Source organism: Talaromyces amestolkiae, assembly GCF_001896365.1.
Source record: "Talaromyces amestolkiae strain CIB chromosome Unknown scaffold1.1, whole genome shotgun sequence".
NCBI lineage: Eukaryota > Fungi > Ascomycota > Eurotiomycetes > Eurotiales > Trichocomaceae > Talaromyces > Talaromyces amestolkiae.
Genome location: NW_024468037.1, coordinates 2,556,556 through 2,572,251, shown reverse-complemented (window position 1 = coordinate 2,572,251; position 15,696 = coordinate 2,556,556). Strand labels below are relative to the sequence as shown.

At 47.8% G+C, this 15,696-nt stretch overlaps 8 protein-coding genes across 8 annotated transcripts; 3 read left to right on the top strand and 5 right to left on the bottom strand.

The window, feature by feature from the left end:
- Positions 1 to 1,300: 1,300 nt before the first annotated feature.
- BHQ10_000851 (uncharacterized protein) lies at positions 1,301 to 2,614 on the bottom strand (the record flags this gene model as incomplete). Its single annotated transcript, XM_040881323.1, has 1 exon — positions 1,301 to 2,614. One exon carries the CDS (start codon positions 2,612 to 2,614, stop codon positions 1,301 to 1,303), a length of 1,314 nt encoding a protein of 437 aa, XP_040729356.1.
- Positions 2,615 to 3,929: 1,315 nt separating this feature from the next.
- BHQ10_000850 (uncharacterized protein) lies at positions 3,930 to 5,398 on the bottom strand (the record flags this gene model as incomplete). The annotated part of the gene is made up of 6 exons (XM_040881312.1): positions 3,930 to 4,141; positions 4,193 to 4,486; positions 4,543 to 5,047; positions 5,104 to 5,227; positions 5,282 to 5,313; positions 5,378 to 5,398. 6 exons carry the CDS (start codon positions 5,396 to 5,398, stop codon positions 3,930 to 3,932), a joined length of 1,188 nt encoding a protein of 395 aa, XP_040729355.1.
- Positions 5,399 to 5,738: 340 nt separating this feature from the next.
- Positions 5,739 to 6,567, top strand: BHQ10_000849 (uncharacterized protein; the record flags this gene model as incomplete). Its single annotated transcript, XM_040881300.1, has 3 exons — positions 5,739 to 5,769; positions 5,827 to 5,949; positions 6,008 to 6,567. 3 exons carry the CDS (start codon positions 5,739 to 5,741, stop codon positions 6,565 to 6,567), a joined length of 714 nt encoding a protein of 237 aa, XP_040729354.1.
- Positions 6,568 to 6,668: 101 nt separating this feature from the next.
- BHQ10_000848 (uncharacterized protein) lies at positions 6,669 to 8,057 on the bottom strand (the record flags this gene model as incomplete). The annotated part of the gene is made up of 2 exons (XM_040881289.1): positions 6,669 to 7,805; positions 7,863 to 8,057. 2 exons carry the CDS (start codon positions 8,055 to 8,057, stop codon positions 6,669 to 6,671), a joined length of 1,332 nt encoding a protein of 443 aa, XP_040729353.1.
- A 270-nt stretch (positions 8,058 to 8,327) lies between these two features.
- On the top strand, positions 8,328 to 9,813 carry BHQ10_000847 (uncharacterized protein; the record flags this gene model as incomplete). Its single annotated transcript, XM_040881278.1, has 2 exons — positions 8,328 to 8,570; positions 8,620 to 9,813. The coding sequence occupies 2 exons, from the start codon at positions 8,328 to 8,330 to the stop codon at positions 9,811 to 9,813; spliced, it is 1,437 nt and encodes a 478-aa protein (XP_040729352.1).
- A 239-nt stretch (positions 9,814 to 10,052) lies between these two features.
- Positions 10,053 to 12,041, bottom strand: BHQ10_000846 (uncharacterized protein; the record flags this gene model as incomplete). The annotated part of the gene is made up of 6 exons (XM_040881267.1): positions 10,053 to 10,922; positions 10,971 to 11,477; positions 11,534 to 11,548; positions 11,618 to 11,762; positions 11,877 to 11,890; positions 11,949 to 12,041. The coding sequence occupies 6 exons, from the start codon at positions 12,039 to 12,041 to the stop codon at positions 10,053 to 10,055; spliced, it is 1,644 nt and encodes a 547-aa protein (XP_040729351.1).
- A 385-nt stretch (positions 12,042 to 12,426) lies between these two features.
- On the bottom strand, positions 12,427 to 13,221 carry BHQ10_000845 (uncharacterized protein; the record flags this gene model as incomplete). The annotated part of the gene is made up of 2 exons (XM_040881256.1): positions 12,427 to 12,481; positions 12,542 to 13,221. 2 exons carry the CDS (start codon positions 13,219 to 13,221, stop codon positions 12,427 to 12,429), a joined length of 735 nt encoding a protein of 244 aa, XP_040729350.1.
- A 986-nt stretch (positions 13,222 to 14,207) lies between these two features.
- BHQ10_000844 (uncharacterized protein) lies at positions 14,208 to 15,588 on the top strand (the record flags this gene model as incomplete). The annotated part of the gene is made up of 7 exons (XM_040881245.1): positions 14,208 to 14,287; positions 14,344 to 14,357; positions 14,418 to 14,437; positions 14,499 to 14,608; positions 14,670 to 15,001; positions 15,055 to 15,526; positions 15,582 to 15,588. 7 exons carry the CDS (start codon positions 14,208 to 14,210, stop codon positions 15,586 to 15,588), a joined length of 1,035 nt encoding a protein of 344 aa, XP_040729349.1.
- Between the last annotated feature and the right edge of the window lie 108 nt (positions 15,589 to 15,696).

The window sequence follows — 15,696 nt, the reverse complement described above, 5'->3', positions numbered from 1 at the left end:
ACTGTGTTCGGGTATAGGTACTGAGGGCTTGTCATTCTGCAGACGCTTATCTATGGCATCATGTTCTTGACACCAGACACAATTCCTTCTGAGCGACATTGGGCGTTTGTGTACTATACGCAAATGTATTGACTTGCTCGAAACGTGCGCTGCTGGCTCATCGTGAGGCACCTTTCGTTTTAATTCTAGTGGCGGTTGCACGAATGACGGGAACGACGAGAATAACAATACTCGACGATGTAGCAACTTTTTCCATGATATTGCGACTCAGTTGCATCTTACCTTTACCCTTGGCTTGTGAGCTGTGTGCTTTCCAGATATGAAAAGTCACCCTATCTAGAAACTGGATCTACTCGTCGAGGGTGTAACAGCCACTTGACTCGGGCTGTCAGTAACGCCCTCTTGATAAATCGGGCTCATTTTTGAGGTCTACCGTACCTAAATAGGTCGGGACTCCTATCGGCCTTTGGTATATGAAGATATTGACTCAACTGTTGAAACCGGTACAAGCTCATGTACGCAGACACGAAGTGTACTGCCCCTTCTAAAAGACCTGGATTCCAATATGATTCAATAATAGGTTCCACAGTAATACTCATGTATATCATGATACCAAAGAAAACCTTAATTTTTTCTTTCATTGATGGATGCCAAGTTCGCCGGGCGTCAAATGGATTCTCTGATTCACATCGTTTTGCGTGGGCATTGACATTTGTATTGTTGGCAAAGATTTGATAGAAAGCGTCGTCAAAAATGAGATGCAATATTTGATATGGATCACTTCCGTCAATGATATCTGGAAGGGATTCTGCTAACGTCCCAAGCTTGAGCGGTTCAATCTGAGGAGTCTTTGGACATAGTAATTGTGGAGAAACTGGTCTGGCAGTGACTTTCCCTTCGACTGGTTTTGGTTTCTCCCACGAAATAGAACTGACAATGACTTGCTCGGTTGAATTTGGTCGCTCTGAGGGGGTAGGGTTGGCTGTGGTGGATGAGATTTAGACGGGAATTGTGATAAAGTTTCTTCGTCGTTCGGCGTCCTTCCCATGATTCGTGAGCATACAAAGATGTCGACACGTAATTAATCAGTGAATTCAAGGTCGAACGTTCAGTGTAGGCACGTCTTGAAGTGGAAAATAAATGTTTATGATGCGAGGATCTGACCAATGGGAGAGCACGTATATTGGCTACGGGGGGGGGAGTTCGGCCTAGCTTACAGCCAAACCGATCTGATTGGCGACTACATACTCATTCAAGGGTTGACAGTAATGATTCTTCCATTCGAAACGGTGAATATTTACTAGCCTCCAACTTGTACTACCGGCGTGGTGTCGACATGAGGATTTGACCCAGGATAGCTATGCAGTGTGTAGCTGAATGTTGGGCATGCAGGATCATCAAGGAGTATATCAAAGTCATCTTCCTCCGGTGGCAGATGGAATCCGTTGCCAGACCGCGGATATAGGCGGTGCTCTTCTACTTCGTACTCCGAACCAGAGTCGGATTCTGCGTCAGAATCTTCTTCATCAACACCAGGACTTGTTGCATCCTTTGCTTCCATTGCCACTTCGGCAGAGTCAACAGGGTTCGTTGCTGTCACGGCGGCGACGGCGAATTTTGAATGTTGTAGATCCTTCAAGTTCTCGGGGAATATCGGCAGAGCTGGGTTCGCCTTGGAGAGAGTAACTAGCATGTCAACGAGAGCAGCATGCGAAAGGGACGACAGATAACCGCGTTGTTCCTCTGCCGTGAACTGCTCCCCACCAACAAGAGGAATCGATAATACTGGCGTTTCGATTGAAGGAATATCCTTTTGCAGAGGTGGCAGTTTCAGCTTCAATAAAACTCGGTGCCGTGTTTCAGGCCGGCATTCACTGCAGAACCACTGTGCATCTTTGTCGTCAATAAGTTCTTGCTTGATAGGAGGATCATGGCAATACTGATGATAGGCGTCGTTGCACTCATCGCAAAATACAATCATGTTGGTGACAGGACTATGACCTCTTTGGCAGTGCCGACAAGTGACATTTATTTCTTTTCCGTTCTTGCGATAAACTTTCCTGCGCCTCTTTGCGGGGGCAGTAGTTGTCGAGCCTGATGGAGACGACTTCTGCCTTGAGATCGGAACAGGCTCCGGCGATGGAGCAAAAAAGGTAGGCCGATTGACATGACGACCGGACTTTGTTTGCCTCGCAGACGGTAACTGATCTTCTAATTCATCATCCGAACTTGTGTCATGGGCTTTGATTTCATCCTCGCTATCATGAATCCGCTTTCGCTTGTTTCGCCGCTTACGGCTTTTGACGCTGGTCTTGCTTGGAGACGAATTTAGCGGGGTCGGCTGCTTCGGCGTGATGGTAGGATTGATAGATAAATCCGGTGCGGGAAGGGGAATACCTTGCAGCTGGGCATTTGCAACGAGCTGACTGCTGCTCGGTATGCTTTGGGCAAGGCTAGAAAAAGCCGAAGTAGCAGTCCCAGGAGCTATTTGCACCACGGACGGCGTAGATGCTTCTACCAAAGCCTTGGCTGTTGGTACGGGCTGAGTAAGAGCTGGAGATGGTGCAGGAGCCAATGCAGGATATCCAATGACTCTGTTGCGTAAAAGTGCCATTGTATTACCGGCCGATCCAATGTTATTAAAGAATAACGAGGCCGTATTCCACATAGAAGCGTTGCTCATTGGATTTTGTGAATGAAACTGTGTCCCACTAAATTGGCTCGCCGTTAGACCTTGCGAGTAGTTTCCGGGCTCATTGAAAAGCCCAGCAGATAGGGATTGCGATGGGTGTCTGATCACAGGTGCAAAAGATGCCACTGTATTGTTTGCTGATACTCCGTAGGTGCTGAAATTATTCGACAAAGTGGCATGCTGGGCATTTTGCAGCATCGAATGAGATGCATCCGATGTCGACGTGGAGAGTTCCGCCGATTGGGACGGTGGAGTACTATTCTGCAAGTCCATGGTTCCAGAGATTCCTATCTTTTAGCAGAAAATCAAAAAGATGCATTGCTCGCGCTGATACTGATTTTTGATACGTCAATGGTAGTAGTTCTTTCTCCCCACCAGATGACCGTTTTAAGTCAACTAGGATGATCACGTGATACTGTCGGCTCCTTGTGGGCGTCTTTTGGCCGATGACTTCGGCTTTCTTTTTATCACGCTCTGGGAAACTGTAGATAAAAGAACAAAACATTCCTCTTCACATTACCATGATTTCTCATTGTCCTGAATAACCAGTTAACTTCTGGAGCCGTTCAACAAAGACCTTCGTTAGCGGGAGTCGCCCATCTCGTTTGTACTATATACTAGTGCCTGCCCGATACAATTAGCGCGGAATAGGGCTCAATATATAATCTCGCTTCTTCTCATGAATTCTTCTTGACCTTATACTTCCCATACATTACATACTGAGATGATATATCTGCTAGATTCCAGGCAACTACCAGAGGGAGAAATGGTCAAAATATACCTATATCAACCACACAAATAACCCTTCTACTGAGACGTTTTGGCACTGGCCCCTCAACATCATTTCCACCTCTCAATCGTGGTTGACGACCAAGGTCTTGATCGAGCTGTTGAAAAGCGTCGAAGCGTTCTCCCAAATGGCTTGAAGAGCTGAATAATATACGAATGGAAAATTGACTTTGGCATACGAATATTGAGCATGTACCCTAATGCGAAGGGATGAGGAATCCATGGACACTGCTTGAAGGAGATTTATCTAGACTCTACCCAACAGATCACGGGACATAACATAGCAGAGCTATCTCTCAGTACGTCAGGGACTCTCGTATGGAAGGTCGCCTCCTTGATCTAAGGTGGTCAAAACTCTCGCAAATCGAGCTCGGTCACGATCAAGGGTACTTCAGAGTTGCCGATGGTTATCCAGAAGCCATTTCATTCCGGTGAGCTCCAAGTCTTTCTATGAGATGATTCCCTCCTTCTTCATCGAAAGGACTTCATCTTCGCTGTAATTCAACAAGCCTTGCAGTACTTCATCGGTATGTTGACCTAACGTAGGAGGCGGCGTGCGCACGCCTGGTTGGGCATGGGAGTATTTGATGGGCGTATTTACAAGTTTCATGGGTCCGCATTCTGGATGTTCGATTTCTGTAACCATGCCACGAGCTCGTACTAAAGAAATATCAGTAATAAGTTTGACTCCAAAGTTTTGATCCTACTAACCATGCTCGTGATTCAGTGTTCCCTGAATGTCATTTACAGCGGCATATGGCATTCCGCTGCCTTCGAAAAGCTCAAGCCACTCTTGCGTGCTTTTTGTCTTTGTGATTTCCTCAATCATGCCATCGAGCTGGACTCGGTTTTCAACCCGGTTACTGTTTTTCAAGAAGCGGCCATCCGTTTTCCACTCAGGGTGTCCGAGCCGGTCACTAAGTACGCCGAACAGTCGATCGTTACCGCCGCCGAAGAGAATGTCACCGTCGAGAGTCTTGTAACTTCGGTACGGGACGATCGATGCTAATGATCAGAATATCAGTCCCATTGCCTGGGTCAAAAGGATAGAATGTACATACGATGAGCTGTGCCCCAACGACCAGAATCCTTCTCCCCACTGATCAAAGCCGAACTCGCCAGATTGGCAAGAGTCGCAACCTGTACATCACTCAAGCACGCATCAATATGCTGTCCTTTCCCTGTACGTCCACGCGCAATTATAGCAGCCATGATGGCATTCGACGTATAAAGACCGGTCGTCAGATCCGTCACCGCAACACCAACTTTGACCGGAGGTCCATCTCTAGAACCTGTAATATGCATTAGACCCATTTCTGCTTCCACCATGACATCGTAGCCGGCTCGGTTGCTATAAGGGCCTGTTTGTCCATAGCCTGTTATACTGGCATAGATCAGTTTGGGATTGATCTTGCTTAGGGTCTCGTAGTCCATGGCGTATTTCTTCAGACTTCCTGGGAGATAATTTTCGACGAGAACGTCGCATTCCTTTATCAGTTTATGCAAAATTTCAACCCCGGATGTATGTGCAAATGACAGGCCGATGGATTTTTTGTTTCGGTTGACCTAGTACCATCGCATGAGCATCTGGCATGTTTGTAAAGACACGGGCCCTGTCTTACCGCAAGGTAATAGGCACTTTCACCTGGACCCTTCTTGGATGCATCCTGATACTTCGCGAATGGCGGCCCCCAAGCTCGAGTATCATCCCCTCGTTGCGGGTGTTCAACTTTGATCACATCCGCGCTATAATTTGTTGTTCAGCCAGGTTGCGGAAAGATAGTTCAATGAGATGCATACCCCAGATCTCCCAATATTTGTGTACAATAAGGCTAAAAGCTGTCAGTACGTACACAACTCTATTCTTCAGATTCATTCGATCATTCGAGCACTTACACCTGCAAGAACCCTAGTCATGTCCAATACTCGAATGCCTTCGAGCGGTAGAACACCCGGAGCAGTGACTGGCGTAGAATAGCGTCGCCATTGGACTCCATGGCTCCCTACGTAGGTAGTAGACCGGGAAATGGCTCTTTTAGCCAATAGCCCTTGCGATTTTATCGTAAGACCCTTCATTTCCACGATATGAACATCGACAAATGCACTTCGGTGATGCAGATAGACCGCATATTTAAATGTCCAAGCAACCGCCGATAAGCGGAAACAAAGCCGCGGGTATTCGTCCGGATAAGAGATCGACTTAACTTATGAAGGAAACATTGAATCCGCTTCGTTAACCGACAGTGACAACGCCATCATGTTCACTGGCATCGTTGAAACAATTGGGAGTGAGTCTACACCAGACCGAGAACCAAGCAGAATTGCTAATTAACCTTCTCCTACAGCGGTGACGTCCCTCGAGCCTCTCGACACCAGCGCAAGCGGGGGCGGGGGAACTTCGCTCACCATTGGAAATTGTGCGGAGATTCTTGGAGACGCCCATCTTGGAGACAGCATTGCCGTCAATGGTATATCAATACATCAAAATGAAAGTAGATGACACTGCTAATCACCACTGATGGACAGGAACATGCTTGACCGTCACAGCCTTCGACAAGGACTGGTTCAAAGTGGGCGTTGCCCCCGAAACCCTCCGCCGCACCAACCTTGGATCTCTCAAAAAAGATTCCAAAGTCAACCTTGAGCGCGCCGTATCCTCCGAGACACGCATGGGTGGTCATTTTGTCCAGGGACATGTTGATACTACCGCGAAGATTCTATCTATTACTCCGGACGGAAACGCGTTGACATTCAGACTGCAGCCGAGCGATAGAAGTATCCTACGATATGTCGTTGAAAAGGGATTCATAACACTCGACGGAGCAAGTCTGACCGTCACGAAAGTGGTCGATGGCGAAGATGGGTATTGGGAAGTTATGCTCATCGCGTATACGCAGGAGAAGATCGTTACGGCAGCGAAAAAGGCCGGTGACGACGTCAATGTTGAGATTGATATGGTTGGGAAGTATGTTGAGAAGAGTGTGCAGGCATATTTCAGCCAGAACACTGGCGGCGATTTCACCATTCTGGAAAGGATGGTTGCGAAGCTTGTGGATGAGAAACTATGCCAGGCTAAGGCTATCTAATAAAACGCAAAATTATTTGAGAAGAATATTACGATATGCGATGAATGGACACTTCGATTGGATGCCACCAAATTAGACATAGATATATACATGATTTTGATCTACTCTTCCATAGACTCGTCTTCATCGCCGCCCTCATCCTCACTGTCCTGTTCGACACCAACCTCCTGATCATACTCGTCACTATCCCACTCATAATCATCGTCCATGCTAACATCCTCATCGTCATCTGCATTGTCACCACCTTGTCCATTGGCTTTTGCTTTGGCTTTATCCTGCTTCTTCTTCTCAATATTGGCCCTCTGCTGCTTCTTGCGCTCTTCCTTCTCTTTTCTCCTCCGGTTCCATTCGTCATCCATCCTCTTAACCTCCCTCTCCGACTTGGAGATGAACTCATGCCACATGATTCTTCCACCGCACAGTCCTTCCTCGACTTTCTTCAACCGTAAAGTCATACGAGGTCCCAGCTCGACTAATTTGACAGCTCTCTTTTCAACATTAGGCTTTCCGGGCTGCTTATCTGTTGCATTTTCACCCGCTTTTGCGCGCTGCATCTCCCGCCTGCTGAGCACTTTACGGGTCGTACTTTCAGTGATCTCAACCTCTGCATCCGTGTCCAGTTCTGTTTCACTCGCTGATGTGTAACCGCCCGCAGCTGGATCGAGAAGATAGTCAGCAACATCCTCTAATTTGCCCAAATTGGGCAAGCTCTTCTTGGGATCTTTATGTCTTTGTAGCGTTGGGTCAAGACGACGAATTCTCTTCGAAACACCAGTCTTTCTCGTAGTGATTGCGTAGTGACGAAGTTTAAGAATATAGGAATCATCGTTAGGCGACTTCTCACGGTTCAGCATCATCACGCGACGTATCGAAGTCAGCGGTGTAGCCTGGGGATTGATAGGAGGGAACAACGATTGGAAAACAGTCGTGGCAAGCGATTCCAAACGTTTGGGTATCTTCGAGTTTTCGTTGGCGTCTGGAGTATTGAAGTTGTTCATGACTAAAAGAGGAGGTGTTCGGTGATCCTGTCCACCGCCGCGGGGGTGTTTAAGTGCTTTTGCGACATCTTTGCAGAGAGAGTAGTTTTCCACTTTGAAATGAAGTGTTGGGCCTCGAGGGGTGAGGGCGAGACGCATGTTTGTGTTTCCGGTGCTGGATTTGGAGAAGAGAATGAGATGTGTGACGCCGAGAGGTCCTGCCATGACAACGTAGTCTTTGAGCTTGTTGGCTTTTCGTTCCTAAACTTGACTTAGAATTGCTTTCTCTCTGCTGAGCCAATAGCTAGAGATTCTTACCTTTAAGCGACTGGCTGTATCGGGTTCCATCATCAGGCGAAAGTCTTTAGCTAGCTGGCTAACACTTGAACCGACTTCACTTGCTCCAATTCGAATGACCATCGACTTGGGCGATTGGGAAGCGGCATTTTTCGAATTAGCAGCCTCATTCTGGCCTTGACCTTGGGTCCGCTTCTTGGTACGTCTTCTCGCCATTATGCTGGTTGGTGTGTCAATTCTGCAAAAAACAGCTGAGGTCAGTTGGAGCAGATTATTTTTTCCGATAAGATATGGACCGGGTTATCGATTTTGCGGCGCTAAAATAATTTTTTGCGGGTCGCTGATAGGACGGCCCAGCGGGGATTTTATATAGCATCAACTACTTTTTCTTCGCAGCATAATCAATCGTGAGAGGCCAGCGGGGTTTCGGTTCGGCTTCAACAACTTTCCATTGCAGTATAAACAATACGCGGCGGGATATTCGAAATGCCTGCACTGAAGAAACGCAAGATCTCGCACGAGAAGCTCGTCGAGAAAGAGGAGGTCTCAGAAGATGCTAGCTCGTCAGGGGAAGAAGTTCACAACAGTGCCAACGAAGATGAAGCTGCCAAAGCTCCCAAGACATTCAAAGAGTTGGGATTGATTCCTCAGCTGTGCGAAGCATGCGAGACTCTGGGATACAAGGCACCGACCGCCATTCAAGCGGAATCCATCCCTCTGGCCTTACAGGTATTCTATCTCTACCGTCGTCATGGTCACTTGCTAACAAGCATTGCAGAATCGGGATTTGATCGGATTAGCAGAGACAGGTTCCGGAAAGACGGCCGCCTTTGCGCTGCCCGTCCTCCAAGCGCTCATGGACAAGCCCCAGCCATTCTTTGGACTAGTCCTTGCCCCGACTCGTGAACTAGCGTACCAAATCTCCGAAGCCTTTGAAGCACTCGGCTCTACAATAAGCGTGAGGAGTGTCTGCTTGGTTGGCGGCCTCGATATGGTGCCACAAGCCATAGCTATTGGTAAACGACCACACATCATCGTCGCTACACCCGGTCGATTACTCGATCATCTCGAAAACACAAAGGGGTTCAGTCTGCGAAGCTTGAAATATCTCATCATGGACGAAGCAGATCGTCTATTGGACATGGATTTTGGCCCTATCATTGATAAGATTCTCAAGGTCCTACCACGGGAGAGACGTACATTTTTATTCTCGGCTACCATGAGTTCCAAGGTAGAAGGCTTGCAGCGCGCATCACTGAGTAACCCACTTCGTGTCTCGGTTTCGTCAAATAAGTATCAGACGGTCTCGACGCTTCTCCAATATTACATGTTTATACCACACAAGCACAAGGACGTCCATCTTATATGGCTGTTGAACGAACACATCGGTCAGACGACCATTGTGTTTACTCGGACAGTGCACCAGGCGACATTCTTAAGTCTTTTGTGTCGAGCGCTCGGTTTTGGAGCCATCGCTTTGCACGGCCAACTCTCACAATCGGCTCGTCTGGCTTCCTTGGGCCGTTTTCGAAGTCGGCAGCGCGACATCCTTATCGCAACCGACGTCGCTGCTCGAGGTCTTGATATCCCCTCCGTCGATCTCGTGCTCAACTATGATCTTGCAGCAGACAGCAAAACTCACGTCCACCGAATTGGCCGAACCGCCCGGGCTGGAAAATCAGGAAAGGCCATCAGTCTAGTCACGCAATACGACGTCGAAGTGTGGCTTCGTATCGAAAAGGCTCTGGACAAGAAATTACCCGAATACAAGGTTGAGAAGGATGAAGTTCTGGTTCTGTCTGAGCGAGTGGGTGAAGCACAACGACAGGCTGTCACTCAGCTGAAGGATATGGAGGAGAAGAATAGTGGTGGTAGGGGTGGTAGGGGTGGTAGAGGATCGGGAATGAGAGGAAGTAGGTCAGGAAACGGTGGGAAACGAGGACGTGATAATATGGATCAGGAGGAGGGTTGATTCTTGTAGTATAAGCCGGTATCTAGCTTTGGCGGGATTTTGCTACGATATTATAGATATTCTCATTGTAAAATGACAGTATGCATTCAACGTTCTAATTCATTGCTTCAGTCATGACATTTTATCGGCAGTGTCGCAATACAACCTCGGCCGCAAAAAAGAGAAGAGATTCGTTCATCCATGTTTTAATTTTGTTTCCATCTTGAAATACGTAATTCATTAGATGTAGATGGCAATGCTTAAGCATCGCCGCCAGAGCCAGCTTCCTTCACAGCGTTGGCGACCCGAGTAGCTAAATCATCAGCTTCGGATCTGCTGGCAGCCTCGGCATACACGCGCACAGCATCTTCTGTGCCGCTGGCACGGGCGAAGCTACGGCCTTTGTTGTAACGGGATTGCAGAGCATCAATTTTATCCTGTAGACCTGCCGGGGATTCGAGCTTGCGTTCTGCGTCAACGGTTTTGAAGATTGAGCGGTCCGCAACTTCTACGCGGACAAGACGAGAAGGCAGGTCAGTGTAAGTGCCGAGCCATTCCTTGGTGGTCCATCCCTTGTGGGCCAAGATCGCCTCGACGAGAAGCATATCTGACAAAGCGTCTCCGACTGCCTGGTTGATCAAATCTGTCAAACCGACGAGAGATTCCAGTGCGTGCTGCTGGGCCGGTGATTGAGGCTCTGCGCTCTTAATGGTTTTGAGCGCATTTTCTGAAAATGTCACTGTGCCGTGGCCGTTGGCTTCGAAATAGACACCAACATCATATCGCATGGCCGCATGGTGGAGATGTTTGACACCTGTCTTTGTGCATACGGCAGGGAGTTTGAGAACCTTTTCAATATATTCAGTGCTAGCGCCGTTGGCATAAGCAGTCTGAACAACACCAATCTTTAGTTTCTGTGCAATGCCGGCGTTGCGGGCTAGATCGCCGATAAAGGAAGCTGCAAGCGTTGCAATGCGGTCTCCATCAAGCAATCGGAACACATTGTTCTCGTCCAAGAAGTAGTATACCAATCGATCAGCGTCGCCGTCTAAAGATGCACAGCGGTCCAACTGTGCGGCCTTGGATGAGGGGGGAGCTCGTTGCTTGGTTTTGACGTAGTCTGCGCCACACTAAACAAATATTAGAATTGAAATCTTAGATTGGGGTGCCTGACCTACCTCAAAATTGAGACTATCTGGGTTGATGACATTGTCGTTGACTACCTTGATGTCAAGGCCACCTTCCGCTGCAGATGGGAGATATTTGATGAGTTCGTGGAGCTTGGGACCACCAACACCATTGGCGCAGTCAACAGTGAGGTGACCTTGGATCTTGACACTCTTCATGACCTTCTTGAAAGCTTCACCGAGTTTCTCGTAGTAGCCCTGCTCTGTAGGTTCGCCGTACTCGTATGGAGTGCCAAGGGTATTTTTGCATCGAACAATATAGTGTAGCTGGGGGGTGGTCATGAATTTGAAGTCGACAAACTCGACTTCAGTGGCAGTCAACGCCGCATTGAGGATTCCCACTAGACGGGAACCAGATGCGCGTGTGTCGCGGGCAAAAACCACTCGTGCAGGGTTGTCCATCTTGATGTCGATTTCCTTGATTAGGTCATTGTAGACATCTGCCACCTTGTCAAGGGGCGCGTTGGCCAACTTGGTCGCATATGCCTCCCACTCAGCCTAGACGTGGTCAATATGGTCGTCAGAAATTATCGGTGTTGGTGATGTCGGCTTACTTCAAGCATTTCGCCCTGGTGATTCCAGAAATATTAGTATTCCTCCTCCAGCAACAATCGTTCTGAGCTACACCGCAAACTCACCATCGGATCAACCAGCTTCACACCATTATCCTCGGCGGGATTGTGGCTCGCCGTGACCATAACACCAATCCATTGGCCATTGAGCTTCTTTGATCGTAGTCCGGCGAGAAGTCCTACAGCGAAGACGACTGTGTTGAGCAGATCTCTGTTCGCGATGCGGGGTTGCTAGTTAGCCGCTAAGCTCACAACAGCCTATGCTTTATGAAGGGAGATGCATTCGTTGAGGGATGATGATGTAGAATCTTCGGGGTGTGCTTACGCTTTCATGCGGAACTAGAAACCGCCAGTTAGCGAAAGACAAAGGATAGAACGAACTGCAAGCATAGCTTACCCCCGCGGTGCCATACTCAAACACCCGTCCCTCAGGAAAGCGATATTTGGAAGCGGCCTCAGTAATGGCCTGGTGAATTGCAGGAGACGCCATTGAGGCGGTATTCTGGAATAATATTTTTTTTTTCTTTGTATCAGAGGATTGTCGAAAATCCAGAGGCAATAACAATGCAAAGGAAGAAAGAGGAGAGGTTATGTAGGAGGTGAATGAAACAGTCTCAGATGAGAGGGTAAACAGAGTGGAGCCGTGCCCGCGGAGGCTCAGCACAGACAAGCCCCCTCAGACCTCCTTTCAGCCAGGGCTGACCAGGAAAAATAGTACACTTAGGGTGAGATGGTATGTCTTGGTATGGTCAACAACAGCCACAGCTGTTCTATTAAAAGACGCAAAGTGCTATTCTAGGTCTAAATAGCTTGGGACACTCGTATGAGCAGTATATATTACAAGAAATAATGAATTTGGAGCTTATCCGACAGACTCAAGCTTTCAACCTCTCTGCGGCCAAGTCGTTCTTGGCGTCCTCAACAATAAATCTATACAACGTTGATTAGTACACGGATTTGCAAAGTCGAAGAGACTACCTAGGTACTTACAGATACCACCATGCAGTGGGTATAACTGTACCCAAATGCCACAAGGCATGTGCATCAATCAATCCCCACCACGGCGGGAAGTCAAAAAGCTCCAGGCTCATTGCCAGTGAGATCCACAGAACGATGATGGCGGGCCAGGCCATCCATGGCTTCTTTGGTTCCTTCCTGTATCGGTAGATGCTGAAAGCAGTCCAGAGAACATTCTGAATAACTCCCACGATAACATTCGCAATCATATTGTAAGTGTAGTCCCACGACCAGAAAGTGAGATATGACACGTGTGCAATGTATAGGCCGACACAGAGATAAGTCCACAATCGGCGAAGCGTTGGTTTGAAGCGCGGCCGTTCCTGGTCTAGGCGAAAAACGCGGATAACCACGAGATAGAGTCCGTAGAGGATGCTTGCGCCGGCGGCCCAGTAATCCAATTTCTCGGTCAAGGGGAAATCACGTGTGTGAAACAGCATACTAAAAGTCCAACTGGCGTATCCAAAATATGCGAACCCTTTGTAGTATTTGCGAAGAGGGTAAGAGGCCGGGATCGACGATTCAACCCACTTCAATCCGTAGTAATGAGCTAGGAAATTGAGCAGGGAGAAGAGCACAGAGAATATCTCCTGCATGCCAAGAACTCTGTAGAAAGGCCACTTTCCATGGAACTGTACGATAGGTTGCAGCATTGGGAATTCTCGGTTGACTCTGCGATCGGTGATGACATGTTGGCAGGTGTAGTCGCACTCCGCGGCGCAAGTCCATAGCATAAGACGGAGGTATATTGCTGTGGATTCGTGTCAGACGGAGCAAAAACAAGAAGATGGAATGAGGTAAACTCACGAACTGCAGAATTACCATCTTGACAATTCTCTTCTTTACATATCTAGCGATAACCGTTAGAAAACCCCCGAGTCATGGCTGAGCTGAAAGATCATTACCGTCACACATTCTTTGAAATCGGGTAATCGGTCTCCGAGAGAAGCCGCTGACTGTCCGACAAGCAGCGCTAGAATGAAAAGACAACAAGAAACTTTTGAGACACAAGTCAATGATGGGAAGACCTGCATCTTGTATACTGACCCTGAATGAGGAGCTGGCAGGAGTCGCGAGGACATCAACCGGAACGCATCAACTCAACAAGAGCTAACTTAACTTGGCTGAGGCGGGTGCTAAGTGATTACATAATGGACCCGGCCTTTTGTGCTGTGGTGATTGGCCAATGATTGAAGGTGGGATATTTAGCTTGCACGACAGCTGTTCAGCACATTTTGATGAATTACTGACTCTGTATGTTGCTGGTAGCCTAGTGGAGCATAATGATTAATTCTATGTGTCTATGATGTTTTCAATAGTGACCAGAGAGCGCAATACATCTCGGATCAAGAAGAGAAAAAAGCAGAGATCAATCACCCACCTCCCCATATTTCACGTGTTGCGCTAAGTCATTTGCGGCTAGTGCCCCTCCAAGTGGGCTAAAAGTAAGAGCAAATTGCCCATAGAAAAAAAAAATCGGCTAGACTGATACGATAGGAAGGAAGGAAGGAAAGCATCTATCGACTCCTCCATTCTCTTTATCTTTTCACTTTTTCCCCCTACATCTCGGCTTTGCCTTATCTATTCAACTTTTGGATTGCTTCTTTTTCAAGGAAACAAAAAAATAGAATCTCATATCATGGCTGCCGAAGGAGGAATCACGAGCAGCGCCGATCGTATGGTTGGTGCTGACCACGCCGAAGTTCGCTACTTCACGAGGTATGTGCAAACCGAGTCTACTTTTTGTGTATTGACAGCTAACAACTTCATTCCAGCTACGATCATCATGGTATTTGACATCGATTCTACACTTATTGATTTTCACTGACAATATGATATTGGAAACCAGGCATTCATGAGGAGATGTTGGTAAGTGCACCCTCGGAACTTTTGACCTGAACCGGAAACTGATTGCCTTTTCGGTCTGCAGAAAGACGATGTCCGCACTCGGTCTTATCGTGATGCTATCTACCAGAACAAGCACATCTTCAAGGATAAGGTCGTTCTTGACGTCGGTTGCGGTACCGGCATTCTCAGCATGTGAGTAGCCATATTTCGAGAATGTGTGTGTGTTGCCACGACTAATCCTCTGGTTTCTTAGGTTCGCCGTCCGTGCCGGTGCAAAACACGTTATTGGTGTCGATATGTCTTCCATCATCGAAAAGGCTCGTGAGATCGTTGCCGTGAACGGTATGGCCGACAAGATCACCCTTCTGCAAGGAAAGATGGAAGAGGTGAACCTCCCATTTCCTCAGGTTGACATTATCGTGTCTGAGTGGATGGGTTACTTCCTTCTTTACGAGAGCATGCTGGACACTGTTCTCTATGCCCGTGATCGATACCTTGCTCCAGGTGGAAAGATCTTCCCTGATCAGGCTACCATTTATGTTGCTGGTATCGAGGACGGCGAGTACAAGGATGACAAGATCGGATGTAAGTTTGTACAACATCAAACTCACAAATTTGGTACTAATTGCTTGCCACAGTCTGGGACAACGTTTACGGCTTCAATTACAGTCCCATGAAGGATGTTGCTCTAACCGAGCCTCTCGTTGACACTGTCGAGATGAAAGCTGTTGTCACGGACCCCTGCGCCGTTCTCACCTTGGATCTGTACACAGTTACCACCGCAGACTTGTCCTTCAAAGTCCCATACTCGCTGCCCGTCAAGCGCAACGACTTCATCCACGCGATTATCGCTTGGTTCGACATTCAGTTCACCGCGTGCCACAAGCCTATCACTTTCTCCACTGGCCCTCATGCCAAGTACACTCACTGGAAGCAGACCGTCTTTTATCTGCGGGATGTCTTGACTGTTGAAGAAGAGGAATCCGTCAGTGGTGTTCTGGAGAACAAGCCCAATGCCAAGAACAAGCGTGACCTCGACATCAAGCTCTCCTACACCTTGGAAACAAGGGATCCTATCCGTTATGCTCAAGGCGAATGCGAGTACAAGATGTGAGTGGCCCATCATTTTCTGCGTAGAAAAGACTCTATGACTAACAATATCCAGGTGCTAAATCAAATAATCGAATGTTTGGATTACTATACTTGTCGTACCTCGGCTTTGGGCCCACACCATCTACATATATGGCTTTTTTCTATGTCTGCTATTGTTAATTCATCAA